The following is a 27,074-nucleotide window of genomic DNA, read 5'->3' as shown; positions in this document are numbered from 1 at the left end:
CTTGATGAATGAGTGTGGTGCTGCTCGCCACAGTCTCATCCTGACCTGCAAGACATCTGCTCCCTCTGCATGGCTTCGATGCAAGCTGCATGATGTGGCCTTTGAAAAGGCAGTCAATCCTCAAGATTTCTGTGCTGAATAACATGAACTGTCTGTCTATTGTTTGAGTCATTCTATCAAGTTTACAGTCACAGTGCTGTAAGCGTCAACTTGACAGGAAGTGGGCAGGTTTGTGGCAGCATTTACAAGAGCCACCCTCTTAGCGGAGTTTCCACTGAACTACTTCTTGTCTTCCCTCAGCGCTTCTTCAACACAATAATGTGGTGGCAGTTTTCAACACATCAGTTTTTGACATAAGCTGACAGTAGAAATTTTTAAATGCATTCTTTAAAAAAAAAAATCATGGCTAGCTTTAAACACATTTTGTAAAGGTCTAAAATTTGTAGATCTATAGGAACCGGAGCTTCTAGCGGCAGCTGCAGTGACGCAATTACTTACCAATCAGCGATTGGCTCTTTTATTTAGAAGGAGGGACGTATTCTGCCATATTGCGCGTTGCAGTTTCTCCAATTCATAAGTAATAGGAGTGAACTGTCTTTCTATTAGGGATGGGCATTTTTTTTAAAATATTGTATTTGAATATTTGGGCTTATAAAAATCGAATATTCATTTTATTTAAATGACGTTTAACGAGAAACGTTTTTTAAAAACGTAAAAAATAATGTATTTTTTCACCATTTCTGAACAAGCTTATGATTAGGCAATATACACAACAAGCTTACGATATATCTTAAGGTTTTCTTTAAATTGAAAACAAGCGTGCTGGAAAGTGAAGCCAAAGCGTCTCGATCGGCCTCCCGGTGGTTGGTCCCAGTATAGGTCATGAACCCCGCCTCCCCATGAAGTCTAATGGACGCGATGGAAACTAAACAATCAAATTACACTTCAAATAATTTTTTTCCAAAGATGTTTTCTGTCATTTTAGGTCGTTTTTATGCTAAAAGCGCACCATATTAGGACTTTGGTGGCTTCACTTTTCACCAATGGAAGAGAGTGAAGGGGCATCATCCATCTTTTTTTATAGTCTATGGTTGAAAACATTAAATAATGTGTAAACAAAAAAATATAAAGAACAAAAGCATTTAAGCTCAAGCAGTGCGAATGGAAGGAGGAAAAAAAACGCTAGTAAAGCAGACTGCGCCAATTATCTTTATACACGAGTCCGCATATGGATATTGTGTTTATATTGTTTCACGTTCATGTTGAGAAAAACAATATCCACATGCTTGAGTGAGAAATTGATTTTTATGATGACTCAGTTTCATTCATTAATTTGATTAAATGTAATTCCATTTTGTAATATTTAGTAAGATCATCTTCATCCAAGTAATTCTAAACTTCGCAAGGCAGACATTATGTGATCAAATTCAATCAACTTGTTAACACGCTCCACAGCGCCACCCAGTGCATTTAATTATGCTCCCTCCTACTTTCACTCACTCCTACGAGTCTACATCCCTACCAGAAGCCTACGATCGGTCAAAGAGCGACGTCTCGTGGTTCCATCACAGAAAGCCACAAAATCACTTTCCAGAACATTCTCATTCACAGTTCCATGCTGGTGGAACGCTCTCCCCACCCTCATCCGGAATGCAGAATCCCTGACAACATTCAAAAGACAACTGAAAACCCATCTCTTCCGTGAGCACTTAACCTCAAAAAAAAAAAAAAACCTTCCCTTTCCCTTTAAACCCTCACTTATCGGGCTTATGCTACTCTGAATAATGCCTGAACTTCGTATTTTGAGCACTTCTTGCGTTGTTTTTGCCTCTTCATGATGACTCGCTTAATTTAGTCCTAATTTGTAAGTCGCTTTGGATAAAAGCATCTGCTAAATGACTAAATGTAAATGTAAATGTAAATTATAACTGAGTTAGTGCTTGGGATTTAGCATGGATTCACTGCATTTACAGCCAACAAAGCAACGTAGTAAAATTCGAATAGTATTTTATTTTTCGAATAATAAGATAGAATACACCCCTACATTCTTTATCTATATAGTATTTGGCATGGTACAGAAGCTTGTCAGAGGTGGGCAACCTTTTTGTCGTGAAGTGCTATTTTTAAGTTTGTTAGTGTGCCAATATGTTTTAAATTTGTCAAAATCCTTTAGTTGGTTTGTTTTCGGATTTATATTAGACTTTGAATAACAGTTTTCCAATGGGATTTCTTAATGTATTTTTACTGATCTGATAGCCATCCGATTTGTTAAAACTGTTCCATTCACACTTAGCCACATAAATGTCTCTGTAAAAACAAATACAAATCTGTTCTTCAATTCCTGTGCCATATGCAAATTCAAGTTCACGTCAATAAGAGCAACAGATATAAGGTTTATTTTAATTACCAGCTAATTTCAAGCTCAAAGACCGCAATGGGAGAGAGAGCGGCTTCAGCACTGTTAAGATCATTTAAGGTGTGTTCTCACTTGGCAGGTTTGGTTCAATTAAAATGAACCCTGGTGAAATTGCTCTGTTAGTGCTTTTAATTTGAATAAGTGTGAGCACTGCCATCCGAACCCTGGTGCGCACAAAACAAACGTACTGAGACTGCTAAAAAGATGGGTCTCGGTCCGCTTCCAAACGAACACTGGTGCAGTTCGAATAATATATGAACGCAACACGAACCAAAAACAGGAAGATGAGACCCTAAAAAGGACAGAATGCTCATGCATATCGTTTTTTTTTTCTCGTCATCGTGATGTTGCCTATCACAGTTCAGTGTGTGTGACGGAGGGATTCCTGGCACTGTTTTGACACCTTTATTATAAGCTCTTCACGAGGTCTCAGCTGGTCAAAATACCATCATATGCAAGCTATATGCATGCAATGGGCGTGTTTAGCCCAGAACACGCATTGTTTTGGATGTTTGGTAAGTTCCATCTCAAAATAGGCAATGCGACCAATCAGATTGAGAACGTATCCCTACGCCTTTGAGTTCGGTATCTTTTGGTTCGGTGAAAAAAAATGGCAATCTAAACTCTTAAGTGGACCAGGACTAAATGTTTTTTTTTTGGGGTCCAGAGTCTGACCAAATGAACCAAGTTGAGCTTCAAGATGCGACGCCAAACTTTGTTTAATTTGCCGCAGATTGCTTGTTGATCTCTGGCGATGTGTATTGCAGCAGCGCTCGGCACTGCTTTATTTATTTTTTTAAACCATTTTTGAAGGAGTAAAATTTACATATGTGGCTTCAACAGTCTGGTGCATTTACAAGTGTCCAGTTTCATCTAGAATGCGAAAACACCTGGTCTTTTCACAATCTGACAGCTATCCGATCAGAAAATGCATGAAGTGAGTTTTCAAAACATTGTCATTGTCGTGTGTGTGTGGAATGTTTAATAGGACTCCATATAGGTTTGGTTGAATATTTCTGCAATTTATAGCATTAACTTCTTGGTAACACTTTACAATAAGGTTAATTAGTTAACATTTACTATTAGCCACTATTAGCTAATAGGGGTGTAACAATATATTGTGTCACAATATATGGCAATACAAAAATGCATCAATATGTATCGTGGATAGTGACAATGTGTATTGTGTATAATTTACCCAAAATGAAAATTTCTGTGGTGAAAATTCAAGTTTTCAGAGTTTTAGTGTCAGAGCTACATTAAACTAGTGTGTATATATAATGTTGAATATAATGTATAATAATGCAATGGGGGAATATTTATGGCTCCTGATAATGCCAAATGTCTTGTTACCAGTAAAAAGTGGCCTACTTTTTTTTTTTAATTTTTTTTATATATCTCTAGTCAGTGAAAGAACGCAAACATTTTCATCTAAAATAATTCTGTATTTTCAGCTTCAAAATCATGAATATTTTTATTCTGGTGTCACTATTGTCCTGTGCATTGGGTTACCAGCACCAAGTCCAAGCCTATTCATTTACACCCACAGTGTAATACCAAATTTAGCATTTTAATCAAAAGTACATTTTTAGTTAACCTTTTATAATATATCTTGGAGTATCACAATAATATCGTATCGTGATATGTATCGAATCGTGACATGAGGGTATCATTTCACACCTAGTAGTTAATACATTAACTAATGGTGACGAATGAACCTTATTGTAAAGTGTTACCAACTTATTTTTTTCCAAAGCCAAGCACAACAGATTCAGCAGAACAAACTATAAGCTGTTATTCAAACAGACTCAACTTGTGTGCGCTTAATGCACAGTGGTCGTGCTAACGGTTTGTCAGAGGTCCTAACTTAATAAAACAAGCTGTGTTACTCTGAGGAATGATTACCTTTAAATGTAGATCTGTAGGCAGGTGTGTGATATTGCCGTACCTTATTGAATTCATTCCCTTTTAAAATGGCATCCTTTTTTGAGGAATATTGTGATTATGGCAAAGCACAGCACAAGAATGATGATGGCTTCGTTCTGGCTGTACCTTATTGCCTTGTTTGATGAGTGAGATTACTGCTGTGCTGAGCCTCTGGGTTTGGCAGCAGATTTCTCCCTTTCTACGTTGTTGTCTTTATGCACATTTTTATACCAGCTGCTTTCAGCATAAAAATGGTTGACCTCTTCCTTGGATCTGTGCAGAGGGCTGATGATGGCATCGTCTAATGGCCCAACCCTAGTAGGGATGCACGATATATCGGCCACCATATCGGTATCAGCCATATATGTTCCTTTTCAATGTTATCGTTATCGGCCCAATAAGAAAATTTGGCCGACATATTAAAGCTGATAAATAATGGATTTTTCCTTCAGTTTGCCACAATGATTTTGAATTGCTTGAGTGCAACAGTGAAGTCTGTCATATAGGCTACATAAAATTATATTAAGAACATTATAATTGTGTGCTTGGGACGTGGCTTTTAATGAGACTTGTTTTTGTAATCAGGCTCTCAAAAATTATATAAAAATTTGGATTTCTATTTATCGGTCAATATACCAGTTATCGGCTTTCAAATTAAAAAAAATATTGGTATCGGCCAAAAATTTTATATCGGTGCATCACTAGTCGGCAGACTTTGAACATAGTTTATCAGGCTTTGCTCAGTAGTCAAGACTGGGCATGATAAAATACATTTCTATGTAAAGGGAGTTTCCTTTTTGTTGCTATGGGCTGGCTGAATGTCATGACTGCCATAGATACAACAAATTTGAACCATTGGGGAGTAAATGAATCTATGATTCAGGGAGTTCTTCTCTAGCTCTGCTTAGAGACTAGTGAGGAATGCAGACAGACGGGCCTCAAGAATGTGTGTGGCATTCAGTGTGTACCTCAGGTGTATTTATAGGCCACTAAGTATGCTTTACACAGATTTTTATTTTTGGTCTTTGAGATAAAGAATGCCGCATTCTAAACTAGTAGTCCTATTTAAACCGCTTAATAGCTACTTTAACTTGATGACCCTATGGTCCATTGGTTATTTGATGCCCTTTGTTACTGTCTGCATGGTGTAATTCAGGCATGTTTATGCGAAAAGAGCTACTGTAACTTTTTCCTCTTAGCAACTTAAAACAACACCTGGAGAGATGGAGCATTCATTCTTACAGTGTTATCCTGTCTCAAAGCAGGACCCATATTTCCTCTCCTTTTCTGAGAATGGCACTGGTGGCCTCTTTAATGTTTATTAATACTCAGAATTCACACTCTGGGGTGCCTCCATTCTAGCAGGCAGAAGGAGCGAAGTTCATCCTTTATGTGTCCGGTGTTCCAGTGTAACATGAGTCATGACTTCATCACCTTCTGGTGACATTAGGTGTGAAATCCTAGTGTTTTTTTTAGTCAGTTCTCGGTTAGACATTTACCTGAGGAGCCGTTCAGTGTTTAAAAGAAAAGAGTAATATTTCAACCCAGGTCTTTGGCTGTATGTAGAACTCTGTTATATAGATTAAATCTCACCTTAATGTCAGCATTAAATGAGAATTTTTCTTAATGCATGTTAATTATCTTATTGTAAATTTATCCATGCATACATTTAATTAAAAAAAAAATGACAGCATAATTTTAAATGAAATTATAATTACTTCTGGTGAAACAGATTTCTCTCTGACACACCTCGCCCCTTTCTTACACTTGACTTCAGATCTGCTTTCATCCAATCAACAAACAATGGATTGAATTTTTTCTTTTTTTTTTCTTCAACATTTTCATTATGTAATATTATGAGATCTGAATGACAAATGTTGCTCTTTTTTTTTATATCCTTGGAAAAATCCTTGTGAATATTTAATGTATCGCTCAGCCCTACCTGTACGCTATCAGCTGAACAACATTCCGTTTACTACTTGTTAAACAATGTGAAACTCTTTATGGCAGTGCCAACAATACAGTGACACCTGCCCATCCAAACCTCTTTTTCTGTTCTCATGAGTTTCAGCCGACTCACCTTTTCATCTGTAATGCCCTGGAATACAGCAAACAAAACTGAACCTCTTTGGCGGTGTCTATTCAGGGAGCTTAATGCAGAATCAGTTGTTGCTTATTACAGTAATCGGTAAAGGAATGTTTACCTCCTTTCTCAGTTATGCATTTGTGGTGGCCCGACTTGATCCAACTTGCTTTTTCTCTTATACTCTCCCATACCATTTTAATTAAACATCCTGGGAGCTGTTATATGATTGCTTGTGGCATGGCCTGTGGAAACCTGCATGGCTGCGTATTAACCTTTCTGGAACTGATGTAAAGTTTACTGCTTGTGGAATGTGCTTAATGGCCTCAAATCATTCCTGCTTAGGATAGACTTGGGCTTATCTTTTCTTATCTAGATGGAGAATTCAGGCGCTTGCTCTTGTGGTTTTAGTTGCCGCTGCACTTTCTCACGTTGCTTCCTCCACGGCAGTACAGCATGGTGATTACAACAAGTCAGGCAGATCTGAACAGGTGTATCCTCATGTTTCGCTCCCTCACTGCTTGGTATCTTCTGCATACTTTGTAGTGGAAATGGAGTAGAGAGTCTGTAACAGCGGTGCATGTTTAAAGCTCCGGAAGTTCTAGTGAGAGTGACATGACAGGGGAAGCCTTTGCACTTTTGTGGTTAAGTGCGGCAAGTATCAACACTTGTGTAAAACACAAACACGCATGTTCTCATGCAGGATTCCTGTGATCAGTTTTCTGCTGTTCGCTCTAATGGCAAGCATACTGAAGTAGCAATCAATGGCAAATCTCCAAAGAGTGCTCGTCACCTGAAGAACATTTTTCTTGTACTTGCATACATCTGTTCTGTGTAATTTGGGTGAGAATAGCATGCGTCAGTGCTGTCGGGGGAGTTTTTCTGTGAATTGTCAATGCATGGGTGGATGTTTGCTCTCACCAGGGTGGAGTGCATATGCGTGTGCCAATTATGCTGTGTTGAAGGGATACTTGCAGTTTAAAAAGACACTGTCTGTGCTGAAGCAAAGAGTAAGTCTGGAAAGTGTGTACCAGTACTGTGGTACAAAGTCCACACACACTCACACACACTAGGGCTGGGTATCGTTAAAAGTTTTTCGATACCGGTTCCTGAACAATACTTTTTTCAATACCAATTTTATGAACAGATAATGTTATAGCAGAGGCTAATGTAATGTAGCTAACATTAAGGATAAGCACACTTTACAAGATGCCTAAAGTTTAATGTGAGTTAATTCTGTTTTTCCCGTTAAAATTCTTCTGGATTCTGTTTTTTTTTTTTTCGTTTTAATTTTTCTGGATGGTTAAATTAAATTGTATTAATCAAAAAGCGTGCGTAATTAATTTAAATCATGAAACGTGTTCAATTTAACAGCAATTTATTAAGTTTAACAAAAATTACCTTCTTACTGTTTTTTGTTTTGTTTTTTTTTCAAATTCCATTTTATTTTTACCCAGTTCTGTGCTGTTTAATTTTGTCTATATTCCATTTTAATGGTTCAATCAAAATCATATCTAATTAATTAAATTCATCAAAACAACTTAATTTATTAATTTATATACAATAATAGGGCCCTATGGAATGTTTTTAAATTGTGTCTGTGCGCATTTAATTTATTTTTCTGGTAATCAGATGAAGGCATAAAACATTAATTTATCTTATTAAAATGAAAATTCAAACAAGCTCTTTAATTTTTTTGCAAACAAGTGCTACACAACCTCTGTTGTTTACTGTAAACATTATAACATGGAAGAAAATTTTTGAAATTTAAAAATGTTTTAATATTTATTATTATAATTATTATTAGTAGTAGTATTACATTAAGATGAACATTATACTGTACAAGACTAATATATTTCTATATATTTCTAACCAAACTTATTTTGACGGGTTGCCGTCTAGATCTGTGATATGTAGGGCTGGGGTAAACGATTATTTATTAAACGATTAGTCGGGCGATTATTTTATCGATTAGTCGACTAATCTAACGACTAATTTGAATTAATTATCCTGTCTGTTATTCGCATATCTCTCGAACCGTTACTCCGATGGATTTCAAACTCGACAGCTGTCTGGGCACGAGTAAGTGCAGTGCCAAGTTTGACGTTGTTTGGATGAGAAATGCAAAAGATATTGTTAAATATATCAGTAAAAGAAGCACTTAGAAGGTTGTGGTTTAAAAAAATAAACATTCTGACAAACACACTGTCAGCTACAATGTTTACTTCTGAATAATATAGTATAAACGTGATAAATCCATTTTGATTAATTTGAGTAAAAAATTGATTTTCTTTACCAAGAAAGTGGCAAGATTAAAACCACTATTTTCTGTTTCAAACTTTCACATAGCATCTTTAGGTTATAATAACATAAATAATTAAAATCCAGATTTTGATTTTCAAAGATTTATTATAAAAACAGATTATTTTTTTCCCAAAAATGCAATAAATTCATGACACGTTTTTTTTTTTAAATGCAATTAATCCATTGAATCAATATAAAAGTTATTTTTCATATTGAAACTGTTGAAAATACACAACAAAGTAAGTTGATCCACATGACAGCCTCTGAACTCGGTCAATACTAATCTTATATTTAGCACGTACTGGACTAAACATAGGCTACATTCAATCAGCCATCGCTAAGAAATACCTTCTGAAATTTTTTGACGGCGATCAGCTGTAAAATGGCTTGGTCCTGCTCGGTTTTCGTTGACTGAGTACAAGAATTTTTTTAAAAGATCCCCTGGGGTTCACGTGTCAGCATTCGACAGAAGTTTGACGCAGTGTGAGAACAAGCAACAGTCGGCATTTCTCTTCCTCCCGCGTGCCTCATCTTGTTAATCTCCTCACGTAAATGATTAGATTTCGATGGCTTACGTTTCTTCCCTACGGCAGAATCCACCACAGGTCCATCAATGCCGTCAAATGTATTCATTTTTTTGTTTGTTTGTTGATCAAAAAGTGCAAAGTAGATAAGGAAAACTAGGATGCCGGGTGTATTCAAAGCGCCACCGTTACTGTTTACAATGCGTGGAATGGTGCGCTGTGATTGGTTGAGCGGATTTATCACATTCTGCAGAGAAAGGAGACAGGCGTTTGTCGCGGTTTGGAAAGAAAGGGAGAAAACATGACAGAATAACACGGCGGGCGGTGTGTGTGTGGCGAGCTGTACCTCCGGGAATGGTACAAAAAAAAATAAATAAATAAATAAATAAATAAATAAAGAAGCGTCGACGCAAAAAATATGACGTCGACGTAATTTTGACGTCGACGCGTCGACGTCATCGACGCACCGCTACAGCACTAGTGATATGATGATAGTTTCTCTCAAATGAAATGTCAAAGTGAGAATATTAAACTGCAAAGGGATTATTAAATATGAATCCTGGATGTTCTGCGTCAATGAATGGCCCAAACGCGCGGTTCCCGCTACACAGAACATGCGACGCACGCGGTGCTTGCCTGTGCCATTCATTGCATCGCGGTGATCGCGCTGTTGCCATCAAGCCGACGTAAACTAGTGTTTTTCCTGGATGCCTCGACCACAGCCAGCACTTGATTTGCGCACATCATACATGATGTTGCATGCTTAGTTTCACTGACGTTGACAAGATTAATACGGTGGCCGAGAGGTGCAAAACAAATCACAATTACAAAAACAAAATAACAATTCAGAAAACAAAATAACAATTCAGAAAACACAACGACAATTTAGAAAACAAAATAACAATTCAGAAAACACAACGACATTTCAGAAAACACAACGACAATTCAGAAAACACAACGACAATTCATACAAAACGGAAAAGGTAGGTATATTTTGAGAATGACGTACTTATCAGAGATTGGACGAGACACCTGTCAATCAAGAAATTTGTGATCAACTTTGTTTTGCTATGCGAAAATAGAACACATTAAACTTTACTTTGAAGAAGGACATTCATCATGTGCCGTGATTGTGGACATGCTGGCGACATACCACATAATATTTACTATATTAATAGTGTGTCATGAGTTTAGTATGCCTGAGCACATGGTTAGCATGAGTGTTTCGCGATTAGAGCGATAGCCCGCTATTCATTATAACTGGTCATTATGTCGATGTTATTTGAGTGTATGAGAGTACATGATGTTGTTTCAGTCTTATTTTGTTTGTAAAAAGCATGAGATTAGAGTGTTACTACCAGCTGCCACACATCATTTTGGGGCTAGCTAGAGCATGAGAACTGCACAGAGAGAGTGTTAAATAGCTTGTTGATCATATTTTTCCTTCTAGTGTGATGGAATGTTTAAAGTCACTTATGTCTACAACGGTCATTACTGTAAAAAAAAGTGATATACATGTTGAGAATGTATGTTTTGAGCTTTTGTTATGCATATTCTCTTATGCTTCATTCTGAGTAAATACACCAACAAAGAAGCCATCACTGCAATGCTCTCTTTTATTTCATTTTTCGACATACCACGACATTAAAAGCTGCGTCGACCAGGACAGTTGTTCGGCTACCGGACAATGTGGTTAGTACTTCTGCAGAAGTTGTGTGTTAAACGTGATGACATATGCGGCTGCTGCAAGAACTCAACCCTCCAGGGACAGAACAAGGACACGTCGTAGATTCGTTAGGCGTACCTATCACTCCATGGGACCGAACTTTACTCCATGGCATGTTGATGGGTACGATTTGTTTCTACCGGTACTTCCAGACAGTATCGCTTGATTCCGGTTCTGGCTTGATTGACAGGTATCTCGTCCATTCAGCGATAAGTACGTCATTCTCAAAATATACCTACCTTTTCCGTTTTTTCTGAAATGTCGTTTTGTTTTTTCTGAATTATTTTGTTTTCTGAAATGTCGTCGTGTTTTCTGAAATGTCGTTGTGTTTTCTGAATTGTTATTGTGTTTTCTGAATTATTTTGTTTTCTAAATTGTCGTTGTGTTTTCTGAATTGTTATTTTGTTTTTGTAATTGTGATTTGTTTTGCACCTCTCGGCCACCGTAGATTAACCACTCGGGTATCGAAATTTGGTACCAAATGACAAGACTTTCTTTTTTTTTTTATACTCGATGGTATCGAGGCAATTTGGTTGGTGCCTAAAATGTATCGAACTCGATACCCAGCGTGATTACATTTTTTCAGAATTCTTTGAATAGAAAGTACAAAAGAACCGCATTTGTTTGAAATAGAAATATTTTGTAACGGTTAACAATTGCATTAAATTGATCAGTGACAGTGATTTCTTACTTCTGGAAAAAATATGACACAATGTTTACTTAATTGAGATATACTTGAAGGCTATGCAATTGCTTTAACTTGTTAATACAACCCTGTGTGATTAAAGCCAGGTTTGAGCACAGCATGAGCTGGCACAGCTCTTATCTTTGGTTTTCTCTGCATCGCTCTCTCCGTCCCTCAACCCAAGGCCTGTGATCTCACAGACTCATTCCCCAACAGTTGTGAAGGAGAGAGGAAGGCCTTGCAACTGACTCCGATACAGGTCAAGCTTTGAGTCGGCAGTTCAGACAGAACTTTAGGGAAAAAAACAGGTGTGTATAACAAGTAGAAATAATTGACCAATTAAATCAATTAGTATTACTCTATTTTTTACTCTACTTTTTTTTTGTCAAATGACATTCATTTTTCATGAGTGAGTCAGTCTGCTTTAATCTTGGCCTAGTTCTGTGTGTTCTGACATGCTGTGCAATGCATCTGCACACCCCTTGGCCCATATTTAGCGCAGGTTTCTGACTGGATTTATCATGGAGGATGAAAACACAGCCTCAGTGTCCCAGCTGGATTTGTTACTCAAATCAGAGGGATCTGAGAAGGATCATTGCTTTGCTGTTGGCATATTAGCTATTCAAAAGCCCTGCAATCTGTTTCGCTGGCTGAGGAGCATTCAGATGATTTTGGCAGGGTTAGCATGTTCTCAGATGCTGCTTTTAGATGTTTTTGTCATGCCCCTATATGAAAGACACAAATAGTTAGGTTAAGTTATATGTACACATTCACACTCATTAGACCTGTATTACACTAGTGTTTATATCACAACATGAGTCACCCTTTCCTGCAACTGCTAAATTACTGCAAATGCATTTAGTAGTATTGCTAAATCCCTAGAATCCATTCAACCAAATTCATTCACATAGATTCTCGCCCCTGCTCTTACAGTATGGGATATGCTCAGTCACGCTACGTAAAACTGTCCGTACCGCCTCTATCACCTGTTTGGGCTGCTGTGTTCCCAGATAGAGCGCTCATTATCACTATGTACACTACTCTCCTAGATTATGACAAGAGCAGACGAATGGCCTTTCAAACTTTCCCAGCTGTGTTGGGTCGAGGGAAAGAGGGCTCATGGAAGAGAGTAAATGGAGAGAGAGAGACAGAGCTCTGGACCCAGTGACCTCTCGTCTAGATAACATGCAGCAGTATTTCACAAAACAGTGGGCAACATGAAACTGTCATTTCTGAGAAGTCTTCCTTTTTCCACTACTCTGTTCGTTCATGCACAGGGCAGCTGATGTGTGTGTGTGTGTGTGTGTGTGTTTATATTTGCGGCAGGGGAACTGAGCAGGGTGTACGTGTGACACAGCAGAGGCTTCACACTGTCTCGCCTCCGGTGTTAGAGAAACTGAATGTCTTACCGGACAGTTCCAGTTCTGCCTAGTTGAAACGTGTGACCTCTAAACGCTAGATGTGTCTTGTGAGAGAAGATTGTGTGTAGTGTATTATTGCCAGCTAGGCTATGTGATTACCTAGTGACTTTAAAGGCACGAAGATCCCTGTCATCTGTATTAAAAACTTATTTTTTTTTCCGTCTGCCATTTCTTTTCTCTCTGTCACTTCCTGTCTCACTGTTACTTTGCACTCATTTCTTCCCCATCTGTTCTGGTAGTAGCAATTACAGGAGTGGCTTGCAAATGCGGTTCTATGATTTGCATGAGTTCCTGGTAAAAGTAGAGCAGGAGGAAGTAGAGCCTTTATAGGAACGCCATTTCACACAGCTGCATCCCTGATTGTATAGCTTCTCATGGGGCTTTTTATTTGCATTGTTTACACTTGGCATTTGCATGCATTTTGAGAGATAATATCACCAATGTGAAACAATGTATGGTAAACAGAAACACTGTAATATAATTTTACAGCTATTAATTATAGTTTAACCTATCAATCTTCATCAAGCAGTAACACATAGGCTACAGCTGTGCATCACCACAGTGCAACAGTGAGAAGGGACCCTCTCAAACAGTGTCATGCCGTATGTTGTTAAAGCGGCATACCGGTATTGCGGTATAAAAAAAAAAATATAATAACAAAAATAAACACTGGTATTCAGTATGAACCAGTATATCGCCCAGCACTAGGCCTGGGTTAAAAATATGAATTTCTCAATTTTAATCGATTCTCATTTTGAAGAACCGACATTGATTCTTATATACCAATATGTTCAGTCTATGCTGTTTTCAGTTGATGAATGAACAAAGCTTTGTCATGCGCCTTCCATCCAATAAATCGTTGAAAACAGTTTTTGCATTTGTCAATGCCCAGCCCTACTGAATACAGTGTCCAATGGTAATGGTGTCCAAAATATTTGTTCTGAAATCACATTCTGAGCTGGTGAGGAATGAATGTCCCAAGTCGTATTTGTAGTGTAGACATGAATGTGTTCTGATGCATCACTGATAACAATCCACCCACATATCAATAAACACTGAAACAAAGGACTTGTAATAAATGGCAGTGCTTTTATCTAGCAATACTTTTCCTCCTGATATTATATAGATATTTAATTTTTATTAATTTGTTCATTCATATCATGCCCAATAGTTCAATAATGAAGATGCAGGCCATCTATATAAGCTCAAACTCTTGAGAGCTGTGTTTCTCATGAATCTTGCTCTTCGAATCGGTTTAAATACTCCCAAATTCTGTGTATTAATGTAGTCACAGAAGTGGTCACAGGAGAAACACATGACCAGATCAACCAAGACCATATTGTTCCGAATATAAGACAACCCCCCTTTTTTTTTTCTTTTTTTTTTACTTTTAGCATTTTTAAAACGGTCTTTTTGGGCTCGCCATCTTCTAACGTTACACTCTGACACTGTATTTGCCTGCTTAATGAGATTTGTTTGATGACTCCTGCCTTTATGAGTCCTGGGGGAAACGCTTGTTTTACTCATATTTGGGGTGTAGGCTATTATTAACATACAGTTTAGAACCCGAATATAAGACAACCCCATTTTTTTCAGAAAAGCATCGTCTTCTATTTGGAACAATACGGTAATATCAGGTGTAAACGGGGTCATTGTCTCGTTTGCTACAAGGCAATGCGTCACCTCAATGTCACAATAGCCATCTCTTTCCACCTGTCCTATGCCTTTGTGTGGTTGTTTCCTTGTGCAGCTCAATTATCCTGTCTGAACCATTTCATGGTTTTCTAGTCTTGAGCAAGCTTTTAGCTCTGTTCTTTGATAAGATAACCACTTTCCTAGTCTTGCTGCTTTTTCTTTCTTGAAAAGGCCACTTTATCTTTTGTGCCATCTATTTAGCCTCATCTGTCGAATATAGCGTTTGAGACTGCCTCTTTACTTCTGAGAATTGCAACTTGTTGACAATCCAAGTCTTCTGATGTTCCTTTTTTTGAAATCGTGTCTGTCTCAACATGTCCAAGTCTCACATCATGAAGACTCTCATTGTGTGTGTGCGCTGTTTTTTTTTTTTTTTTTCTTAATGTGGTTATTCAATCTGTTGCAGATCAGGGAGCCAAGATGACTTGGTTACTTTGATGGGTGTCCTTTTATTGTGGATGGGGGTGGCGAGTCGAGGAGAGAAGCGTGGGACTGTGAAACAGTTGAGGCTGTTTGAAGCTTTGCCTGACTTTAATCCTTGCGACTGCCTTTTGAGTTTTCAGAAACTTAGGAACAAGTCCTCCCTGTATTGTCCACTTTGTGCCCTTTTTTATCTCAGCCTTTCTCTTTCATTCTCTACCCTTCTATCCCCCCACCCCACCCATGCGCACTACTTTTGATTTGAGAGAGACTGCATTTAGAGGCAAACCCGCTATTTGCATGACACAGGACATTGTGCTCCATGCCAAATCAGGAAGTAGGTGTCTTGATGTCTTAGACTTGCTGTTATAACCTGTCTGCTTCAAATTGCCTTTCTCAGTGAGACAAGTTACTGGCTTATGCAGCTGCAACAAGGGTGAATCATCAGTCCGAGCTGAGCAGTACTACTCTTAAGATTTTAAAGGATGTCTAAATGATTGTTCAACTGAAGATATCTCATTCTGCACTCACTGTCTTCTTTCTCCCTCTCTCCAGTGTTTCTGTGTCGATTCGGATCACACATATATGGCGTTTGTGACCGTCTGCGGAGAGTTCTGCCAGGCTCAGCACCTCACCTTTGTGGACAAGTGAATTGTTAGCCGCCCGAGGGACTACGCTACCCAGAAGCCTCCCTGACAGCCAGCACACTGGGTCCAGTCTGTCTCTTCTATACCCTTTTGGGATCCTGTGTAGTCCTCGAGCGCGCCGCCTCACTTCCTTCCTACAACTTTTTCTCCCTGTAGCCAATCATAAACTCTTCTCCTGAATGGGGTAATCTCAATTGTCTCAATTGGATGACTGAAGGATAGTCTCCCTTTTTCTTTATTTTCCTTTCAAGTTTCTCATCCTTTTATTTTTTTATACATCCTTTGAGCATCGTGGACTAGATCACCCTCCTTCTGGCTTTTGTTTGTACTTCTAGTAGTCTAGTGTCCACTCACCATTGCACCCAATATTATTTTTTTTGTCTATTTATTTTTTCATACTGCTGAGATCTGAGCCAAAGATTTTTTTAAAGAAACAAAGGAACAGGAGTTATAAGTACTTCATTGTAATTGTTTTAAAGACGTCTTGCCAACATGAACCGCCCTGCCGCTGTTGAGATTTCCTATGACTGCATGAGATTCCTCATCACACACAACCCCACCAACTCCACTCTCAACAAGTTCACTGAGGTAAGGGAGCTGTCTGAATCCTGCTTTTGTGAATGAGCTTGTCACGAAAGGGGAAACCCAAATATCTTCTCTTACACGTTTCACTCTGCCTCCCTCCTTAGGAGCTGAAGAAGTTTGAGGTGAACACACTGGTGAGAGTATGTGAAGCCACCTATGACAAGGCACCAGTGGAGAAGGAGGGCATCCAGGTCCTGGTGAGTAAATCTATTTGAAGATTTGAAGAACAGTGTTTAAAGGGAAGAAGTAAAGAAAAGGTGCTCATTTTGTCACACTGAATGACAGTGCTTTTCTGCAAGATGGTTGATAAAAAGGCTACTACTGAACTCCCAGTAGTAATTCACTGGACCTAAAGAGGAACTAATAGTTGCTTCAACTGATCCAAAACTCTGACAATAGCCCTTGGCCATCCTTATTGTTGAGCCCTGTTCATTATTATTTATTGTGCTTTTTATGTTTACTAAATTGTAAATATTGAGTTGACATACACTGCCTTTCAAAAGTTTGGGGTCTTTTAATACTTTTATTTAGCAAGTATGCATTAAATTGATCAAAACAGTAAAGACATTTGTAATGTTACAAAAGATTTCTATTTAAAATGAATGCTGTTCTTTTGAACTTTTTTTCATTAAAAAAATCCTGAAAAAATGCATCACAGTTTTCACAAAAATTAAGCAGCACAACTATTCAACATTGATAATAGAAATCACTTAATTCTAATCAAATTCAACATGAAGTTTAACCTTCTTACAAATTTCCCCATGAAATTAAAAAAAGGTTTTTCCTGTAACATCTTGGTGTTTTATTGTGCATAGTGAATATATGCAGTAATTGTCTTTATCAAATATCCAAGACTTTCACGGATCACCATTGAATATAGGTAGCAGTTAGGGTTAATTGAGGTCTCCTGTGTAATGAATTAAGTCCTATTTATTATGTGTTTAACAATTGTTTACTAGATTCACGTAATTACACTGGCAAATGAAATGTAAATGAACTGTAACCAGAGCAACTCCAGTGCCGCTTCAACGCAAACAGTTTGCCTGCAGAGGATTGCGGTAACTCTGGAACGATTTTATTGATTGCTTTGTCCTGTTTGCAATGGTCTTTTCTGTGATCTCTTCTCAAAAGGGCGAGTGATCAAGCAAAACCTCCCGTGCTCCTTTCTCTCTTTTGGATTATGTAGGTCGTTTCACCCAGAGCCCTACTGATGTCACTAACAAGTGTTGTATGTGGGTCCGTGTAATAAAAACACCTTCTTGGTGGTTTAAAAAAAAAAAAAAAAAAAAAAGCTTACTCTGCGTATTTATACTTGACATTATCTTGTTCTGACCCTGCTGGAAAAGCCTAGATAGCCCTCCTAGTTTATTTACCATCTCTGGGTGGGTGCAGGTTATACGCTGGGCTTAGCTACGCCCAGCCTTCCGATAAATATTTACACCTGTTGCACCAACTAAACCAGGCGCATCCACGCTGACACATTCTACAGCAGTTATATTAAGATGCCATTCAAAGTTTGCTATTATTAAAGAACTGAATTGCTCATGATATCATAACAAGTGAAGCCACAGCACCATCTGATTTCAATGCGTAAATATGGCCTAACGAGTCAGCGTTTTTATATCTGAACTCCCTGTACAATGCAAACGTCCAAAGCATTTAAATACTTATTTAAAGTCGGGAATTGTCTCTGCTTATTAAAATTGTGAAAGATACGTATAAGTCTTCTGCAAATATTGAAGCGCTAATTCTGTAATCTGAATACAGACTTTTTTAAGGTATGTGCATACAATTACAGTTATTCACATTTGTCATGTAATTGTTATGTGTTAGATAATATTGTTTTGTTTTTTTTGTTTGTTTTTTAGTACAGTAAATTAATTTAAATGAGTGGCTGGCTATATCACTTGCTGTGAATGGTCTTAAAGAGGTGAAATATTATTTCCAAGTCCCTCTGAGCAAAATGATGCATGGTCTACAATTTCTGCCAATAACCCCAGATATATATTCATATTTAATATTTCCAGCATAATTACATGCAGAAATTTTGTTAGGTCAGTTACCTGTGTCGGCAGTGTGCCGTAGACACACTCATCTTAACGATTGCTATATATTTCATATTCTGTGTGAATTAATCATAAACATTAGTTCACGTCCACAGTAACAATTAGTTCACATACATTAATCTTTTCCGTGATTAAAACACTCTTATCAAAATAATTTAAGCTTGTGCATGCTAATTTATTAAGCATGTGTAGTGTACTGTGAAATTAGCGTTCCATGTCTATTAAAATCAACAGAGAAAGTCATGACTTTTCACTCTACACCTATCTTTGACTAGGTGTAAGATTTAGTCTCAGACGTACCTTGATGGGGTGTATTCATTCATCAACATGTATTCATTCTACTTAGGGCTTAAAACGCATTTTACGTCCGGACTAGTCTTTCAACTGGGTGTACGTACAGCTTGTGCATCCAGCCCCTGATCACCTGTACGCTGCATGCTAAGTTGGTAAACAGAAGATATTTTGACAGCTACAAATGTTTTATAAGCAGCTATATCTCTGCTATATCTGAGGATTAAGTCAAGCCAATTTCTCCTGTAAAAGAGGAAATTTCCACCCCTGCCTTTGTTCCATTTTATGTATTTGATCATTTTTCTCCTACAGAATATTATTTGAAAATAATAAGGAAGGAAAGGTGTTAGAATGGGAACAATATCCTCACTTCCTTAAAGAGAAGGTACAGAGCAGTTTAAACTCTACAATCACGGTAGGGTGGTAACAGTCAGCAGACTGTGTGTGTGTGTGTGTGTGTGTGTGTGTGTGTGTGTGTGTGATATATGGCCCATGGCATCTGTCTAACTGCAGCTGTAACCCAATACCTGAGAAAAGATTTACATCCCTGCTATTCAACATTGCAGCACGAACATTTTACTTTGGAAGTGGCTCACTCACAGTTGACGGGGAATGGCTAAAGAAAGAAAGAAGGTTTGATTGGGAACAAGGGATTGCGTGTATAAGAAGCATAGAAAGAGAGAGAAGCTGAAGCTCTCTGTGGGTCAGCATGAGCGCAGCGGCCCAGACAGCTGCAACAGACACAGAACTGCCAGCCAGTCTGTTTCCATTATCTGTCATTCTCGCCCACACACCCTTTCTCTTTAACATTCCCAAGCACCAAATCTTCTCACACGCTCATATCTTGAGATATTCAAAGAGGAAATGGAAAGCAGACCTAGATAACTACATAAAACTGCTAATAATTGATGCAGTCCTAAGCTGTGTTTAGTGATGCAAATGGATTCACCAGAAAACCACCGTACTCCCTTAGGACGACATTAGACTTGTGCGTCATTTCGGTGAACCTGATACATATTGCCCCGAACTCCCCTCTGTCCTCCCCACTCCTCCTGATGGCTCTCCTTATTGATCTCATTTTGCCAGCTTCACATTATATCTTAATCTCCCAGGTCTGTCCGTCCTCTCCTCCTTTGTCTCCACATAGCTCTCTCCTCTCAGGCCTTTCTCGCTAGTTGTGTGGTTTGGCTGGGAGGAGTCCAGATCTCTGTGGCCTTCTGTCTAAAAACAATTCATGAGAGCGTTCTGCTCTTCCACAATGCTTTGCTCCACAAGCAAGTTCTGCAAGGCCACATGTCAAACTTCTCAAGTTAATCAGCTGTTTTACCTTGTATGTTCCCTCTAATGCTCTGAAAATGTATACAAGACATTAAAGCATTTAGTCAAAATCTAAACTGCTGTTTGTTTATTCCTGTTTTTCTTTTTCATGGCTGCAGGACTGGCCCTTTGATGATGGAGCTCCGCCCCCTACCCAGATCGTAGATGATTGGTTAAACCTGCTGAAGACTAAGTTCCGAGAGGAGCCAGGATGCTGCGTCGCCGTTCACTGTGTTGCAGGGTTGGGCCGGTCAGTCTTCTAGTTGTAAAAGTGCTTCTTGAAATGTTTGTCACTCAGAGAAGCCCTCTTTCATTAGCTCTAGTGATAGGACATGTGTCTAATCTCGAAAGAGACAAAAACTGCGTTTATTTGATTAAAAAAAACCAGGAATATTGAATATGCAAAAATATATAAATCTTTAAAAAAATAAAATATTGTCAAATATTTTTATAATTTAAAATAACCATTTTCTATTTTAACATTTTAAAATGTAATTTATTCTTTTGATGGCAAAGCTAAATTTTTAGCAGCCATTACTCCAGTCCACAGTGTCATGATTATATGCTGATTTAGTGCTCAAGATGCATGTCTTATTATTATAAATGAAAACAGTGATGTATAATATTTCAGTGGAAATCATAATTAAAAAAATATTATTTTTTTTCCAGAATTCTTTGAATAATAAGTTCAAAAGCATTTATTTGGTATCTTATTCTTTACTGTTACTTCTGATAAATTTAATGCATCCTTGCTGATTAAAAATATTGATTTCTTTAAAAAAATATATGGGCCATTCTACAGAATTGGTGCAAAGTCAGAGTTGGAAACATCTTGAAATTTTTTTGTTTTTTCCCACAAATTTTGCATGTATGCAAATTGTATAATATCCAAGGTATGCTTTTCTAGTAATTGTGCAGTTAATTCTCATATTGTATTTTCAGAAAATGCTGAAATATTTTCCTTCTCCCCAAATTTGTCACTACCGAAACACAATATTAAATAATTTATTAAGAAGGCTTATAATGACCTATTAAGATTTTGTTTACATCTACCTTATAAATATATATTTTTTCTATTTTTAAAAAATATTTTTACTGGTTAAATCAATAAAGATTATAATTTTAATAATATTTTAAGTGTGATTTATGAGATTTGTTGTATTTTGAACCCAATCTTTCTTTGTAGAAGGCATAAAGTTTATCGTACTGATTTCAAAGTTAAGGATTCATTAGTATGAATATGCATTGAACCAAACACTATCATAACATCTTAGTTGATAATTCAATATACTTTATTTTTGACAAAACATCCCATGTTACGGTAGTGACTGCACATTTTTGGTAGTGACAGTAATGTTTTGGTAGTGACCACAATACTTAGTTTGCCATGGCTGAATCAGACTGTCCACATTTTATGTTAATATAAATAAATAACTATGATGCACATATGCAGTCAGTACATATAGCAGACACACATCTGACAGTAAATATCTTATAAGAACACCTAGAGCTATTCTATATTTTGGGTCTTGATGTGCAAGTGAGAAGAGGTATGCTCATAGATTTTTCTTCCCAAAAAAACAACAACTTACAATGTAGACTCAGAACCACTTTGTTTTATTTGCACATTTTCAACATTTTGTTTATGAGTCATTCAGATAAATCTCCAGAACCATTGAACTGTGTGTGTGTGTGTGTGTGTGTGTGTGTTTACATAAAACATTAATTTCAGAATAATTTTCCTCATTCAGATAAATCTCCAGAACCACTGAACTTGTGTGTGTGTGTGTGTGTGTGTGTGTGTGTACAGGTGTCTGATCACCCCCACTGGAAGTGCTAGGTGGTGTGGAAGCCCTGCAAAATGTCTCCACCTCTTTTTGTCTTTTCACCATCATCCTGTGTCTTTTCTGTCTTTTCCTCCATGCTTTTCTGACATGTCTTTGCTCCCTGTCAGATAATTCACTGATACTCTTCAACTTTCCTTCTTCCCTTCGTTTCTTATTTCTTTCTCTTTCTTTCCTTAAGTATTCCTCGTACTTCACTGGGTCTTCCCTCAACCTTTGTTTGTATTCTCTCTGTCTCTCTGTTGTAGTTTTTCTATTTTTTTAGGCATGTTGGTGTTTTATGTCATTCTCCCTGCCAAGTTAATCATATAAATTAACATTACTGACAACAACCTTACACCTAAGCTAGTATCATGGACTGCAACATTAAGTAATTGTAACCTCATCACATTACAGAATTTTAACAGAATATTGCATACTAAAACACTACTAAAACATACTACAGTAGTAATTTTTTGCATAACTGTACTAAAATGTAGTTTATTCCTCCAAATAAAGGATTATGTGTTCCCTTTTGTCACTACCAAAACAATGTCACAACCGAAACTTCAAGAAAATGTTTCGGTTGTGACTGTTTTGGTAGTGACAATTTTAGATACTTTTGAGCCTAGCTCGAAGATGCTAATCAGCACATGGTTAGCAATCACTGGTCAGAACAGTTGAACACATATAACAACTAAATTTTATGGAATAACATCCAAAAAAAATTTCTCAATAGCAGAAAAAATGAGTTTGGTAGTGACATTCCTTAAAGTTACACACAGATTTTTAGACTTTAGAACACATTTACCTCAAAATGATGGGATCAATCTGCTCACCATATAGCACATGAGAGAGAGGGACACAGGAATATTTCCTGATCAAAAATGTAGGAGTGTGGTTAAAATCAGTCTCAGCCAATGGACTACAACATTCACTGTTTTGGTAGTGACATGAAAATGCGGGACATGTTTTTTTAGATAAAGTTTCATGATTTAAAAATAAAATATAAAATAAATATTTTTTTTAACTTCATTTTTTAAAAAAAATATATATATTTTTTTTAAAACAAGAATGGAAAAATTTGCAAAAATTTTTTCAATATCATTTTCACAAGTTGAAATTTAGGGGTTAGGGTTTGGGACAGCCACCTCCTAATTGAAAGTAGCCCATAAATTATGATTTTATATATATAAAGCTTACTGATATCTTAAATATTATTGTGGGTTTCAATAGATAATTGAAGGATCTTAGTAAACATCTAAGATTTTAATAATTAAATGCTTTTCAAATGTGTTTTTTGGATGAGGGACAGCAGTTTGCACCAATTCTGTAGAATGGCCCATATAACTGATCGCAAACTTTTGAACTATAGTGTATGGTGCATTTTTATTTCTAAAGGTTAACTGTTGAGTTTCTTTAAATTAGAAAAGAAAAGTGACAATTAGCAATATAACAAACAAGGTTAATGCAGACATCCCACCCTGCCAAAACTAATTTCCGGGAGATGGGACAACACCCCCAAACAATAATGTATATAAAAAATATGCTATTATATTATTTTGTGTAAGCCGCCTTAAAGTGGTACATTCATTAAATAGTATTTGTGTGCCGAGAGTGATGTAGTTGAGTGTAACGAAAATAGATTCAAGGGTTTCCACAAAATCCGAACGCAAGTGGTCACAGAAGAATCATTTGAAAGGCGTGATAATACCAGGTTTAACGGTAATGAGTCTTGGCTGACCACTGATCTGTTCACCGAAAATGTGTCTTGATACCATGTGGAAACAGGCTTTCTCTCTTGCTTGCTCAATTTCTGGGATTTTAAATATAATTTGCGGCGTCAGTGAGCCGCTATCAATATGCGGGAGACTCCCGGACCTTCTGGGAGAGGTGTGATGTCTGTTAATGGCACTTCACCATTTGAATTGTTGCAAGCAGTGAGAAATGCAAACGGTAAAGATTCTTAAACACATTCACACGCAGGTGAACTCGAAACCTGCCTAATTTTACTGGACATCTAGTTAAGACCGAGTTGATTAGTTGCTTAAGCAACCCATGTCTAGTCAAAAATACATAGTTGTGTATGTGAGACCCAATTGTGTTTTCTTCAAACACTTGTGAACTTTTGCATATTTAGCACTTAGTCTATCTCACCTTTTGCATAAACCCGCTGACACACACGTACACACAAAACCAGTGTCTCAACTTGAGAAGTTAAGCGTCTGTGACCTGCTGGTGTTAGTATGGTGCTAAAAATGATCACGCATTCATTTTCTTGAGCTCAGTTTACACCAGTTCTTTTAGGGACAAACAGCAGCACCATTTAAAACGAGCCTGTGGTCGTGCTGCTCTCCAAGCGTTGAAGTGTTGTTTTGCTGTTGTTTTGTGAGAACTCAACTACAGACTGCCTTCTCAGCTCTTTACCTCTTTTTGCACACAAGCAGCTCAGAATACAGTTTTCTCTGTGAACACAAGCACTCTTTGTTTTTGAGCTCCCAAAGATGGTACACTCTGATTTGATTGTTGTTGATGCAGGTGCAAAAATCATGACCTGAAAATGGATATTTAGGGCCCGAGCACTGATGGTGTGAGGACCCTATTGGAATTGCTCTGTATACTTTGAGTAGGGTTTTTTTTTTTTTTTTTTTTTTTTGTCATTAAGCTACAGGTTTTCAAGTTGAGTGAAATCTTGCATTGTATTGAAAGCTGTTTTGTCTTGTTTTCATAGAGCACCTGTGCTGGTGGCTTTAGCCCTAATTGAGAGTGGAATGAAGTATGAAGATGCGGTGCAGTTTATAAGACAGTAAGTAGCTCGGATCATTTGTCCTTGATCATTAATTCTGACATTATAACTTCTGCTTTAAGGTTGGGTACACTATACACAACTTTTTAAATATCTGAACCCATTTTTAAACACTAGGCATCATACATTTGACAACTTTGTAAATGGTTACAGAAAAAAACTGAGCATCATACACTGAACGACGGAGGATCAGACACTACCAGACTTTCCGAAGTCATTCCGAACACAAACTTGCACAGAAACATGCTCCTCATTGCTAGGAGACGCATGACAGGTGGAAACAATATATTCTTAAAACCTGACCAAAATGTCAAACAAGTTTGATATCCTTTGACTGGATGGAGTCAAATACCCCTTTCACACATTCAGTTTTTATTGGTAAGTTACTGTCAAATTACCGTTTAGAGATCATGTGTGAACGGGAACTTTTCAAAAATGACAGTATATCAGTTCTGGCAAATTTCCGGAATGAGAAGTTGGAACATTACCAGAAAATTACCAGTATGATACTATGTGAGAAAAAAAAATATGATTACCGGCATGATGCATACGAGGGTAGGACATGCTGACCTAAGAAGTTTGCTTTGGGCCAATCATAAAGCCCTGTCGGATCTGTTTACAGAAAGCTCTGCTGCTTTTTATTGTTTTTCTTTGTAAACTTTTCTAGACTGACATGTGACCATTGCGCCGCGTCTTAAGCTCAAAACTATGCCTGGTTTTCCAATCATCAGTCTTGTCGTGAAGCACATTTGTGTTATTACCAGAATAGTCAATCTGGTAATTCATGTGTCAAAGTCTGAAGCTTAAAAATCTGAGCCTATGCCCATCGTGCACTACACAGTCTGTCAGCTCTTACTGTCTATCTGCAGACTTGCTCTGACTTTTGGCATCTAGCGAAACTAGGAGGAAGTTATTTGGGTACAAGTTGTGTATTCCAGCCTTAAACTTTTTTAAACTGCACTCTCATGTTATTTTTATTTTTTATTTTTAGGAAGAGACGTGGAGCCTTCAACTCCAAACAGCTTCTTTACCTTGAAAAATACAGACCCAAGATGCGTCTGCGGTTCAAGGATGCCAACGGTCACAACTGCTGTGTCCAGTAGTGTCATTCTGTCAGTCATACAAAACAACAGTGGGAATTTCAACCAGGGTAGAGGGGAGCAAAAGCTGTGGGTTATAATTGTGGTGATTTTTTTTAAAATCAAATGAATCATGGCTAATCGATCACAGAGATGTAATGAATGAACGCTGATCTATGGATTCACCAGCAGTATCAATGCGAAGGGTCAAAGCACACAGATCAGCCCGTAAACCTGGTTGGTAACCAGCGTTAAGTCACGGGCAAGAATATACACAAGTTCCCCTGATTTCCCAAATTTACAATCATGGGATGACTTTTTATTTTGTGTTATTTCAGAACGAGTACTTTGAACCATGATGAAAAGATTTACAATTGTAAAATGCTGTCATTGTTGATTTTTATTAAGACTTATATTGGTGGGCATGTTTTTTTTTTTTTTTTTTCTTTTTTTTTTTTTTTAAGCATTTCCACAGACAATAGCCAATTTTGTTACAGAAACAACTCTCAAGTAGGCATATGATATTTTTTCATGAAGTTCCTTTCCAATGCAGCAATTGCCCCCTTGAAATCACTTTTAATTTAGGGTTAGCCTAGGTTTTAAATATGTCAGCTGTATTTATTCACAATAATTAGTGTCTTGTCAGGAGTGTGGGTGTGGGGTTAGGACACTTCTTTCTTTCATGGAGCCATGTTATTTTCTCTTGTTTTTGTAATCTATGGGGAGTGCAATATTCTGTCCAGTTTAGAAAAGCCCTCACCCTTAGGACCGTCCTACATCCAAATTCAAATACAGGAGGACACTTGGCTTGTCTTAGGTACTCACTTTCTATAGCTGCTCTTCGCTGGCTGGTCAGTAAAAAGCTTTACCGTTGACCTGGCTGTGACACGCACACGAAATGTGTACACACTTAATCTGTCACTCTACTGTTCAGCCCTCAGACACTGAAGGAAGTGAGAGGCGGGAGACTGGTCAGCTCTGGGTTTATTTTATTTTTAATCATTGTGCCCATTTTGAAAACATCCCCACTTCATCTTGGTTTTAAGACAAATAAATGAATTGAAATTGATTCTGGCCTATTTTCATTGTGTGTTCCTTCCTGTAATATGTCAGCTATTTACTGTTCTCGGTGGATGAGTCACTACATGATGACTGATTTTTACGGCCACCTTCAAGATAACGTATGAAATTATGGTGAAAGATAATGTGAAAAGTAATTGGGTGAAAATGATGTGCCGTCACCTGCAACTGAAAGAAAAA

The 27,074-nt window shown here is 37.5% G+C and overlaps 1 protein-coding gene across 1 annotated transcript in view; it reads left to right on the top strand.

The window, feature by feature from the left end:
- ptp4a2b (protein tyrosine phosphatase 4A2b) overlaps positions 1 to 26,883 on the top strand; it is a 29,515-nt gene extending 2,632 nt beyond the window's left edge. The window contains exons 2-7 of the mRNA XM_084130790.1: positions 15,756 to 16,031; positions 16,327 to 16,435; positions 16,537 to 16,629; positions 20,226 to 20,356; positions 24,661 to 24,735; positions 25,727 to 26,883. Of these exons, the coding sequence (XP_083986916.1) occupies positions 16,027 to 16,031; positions 16,327 to 16,435; positions 16,537 to 16,629; positions 20,226 to 20,356; positions 24,661 to 24,735; positions 25,727 to 25,838 (525 nt within the window). The 5' untranslated portion in view covers positions 15,756 to 16,026 and the 3' untranslated portion in view covers positions 25,839 to 26,883. The remainder of the gene's footprint in view (positions 1 to 15,755; positions 16,032 to 16,326; positions 16,436 to 16,536; positions 16,630 to 20,225; positions 20,357 to 24,660; positions 24,736 to 25,726) is intronic.
- Positions 26,884 to 27,074: the final 191 nt, after the last annotated feature.

The sequence above is a fragment of the Abramis brama genome (assembly GCF_963993115.1).
Source record: "Abramis brama genome assembly, chromosome: 12".
Lineage (NCBI taxonomy): Eukaryota > Metazoa > Chordata > Actinopteri > Cypriniformes > Leuciscidae > Abramis > Abramis brama.
This window is presented reverse-complemented; position numbering and strand designations above follow the sequence as displayed.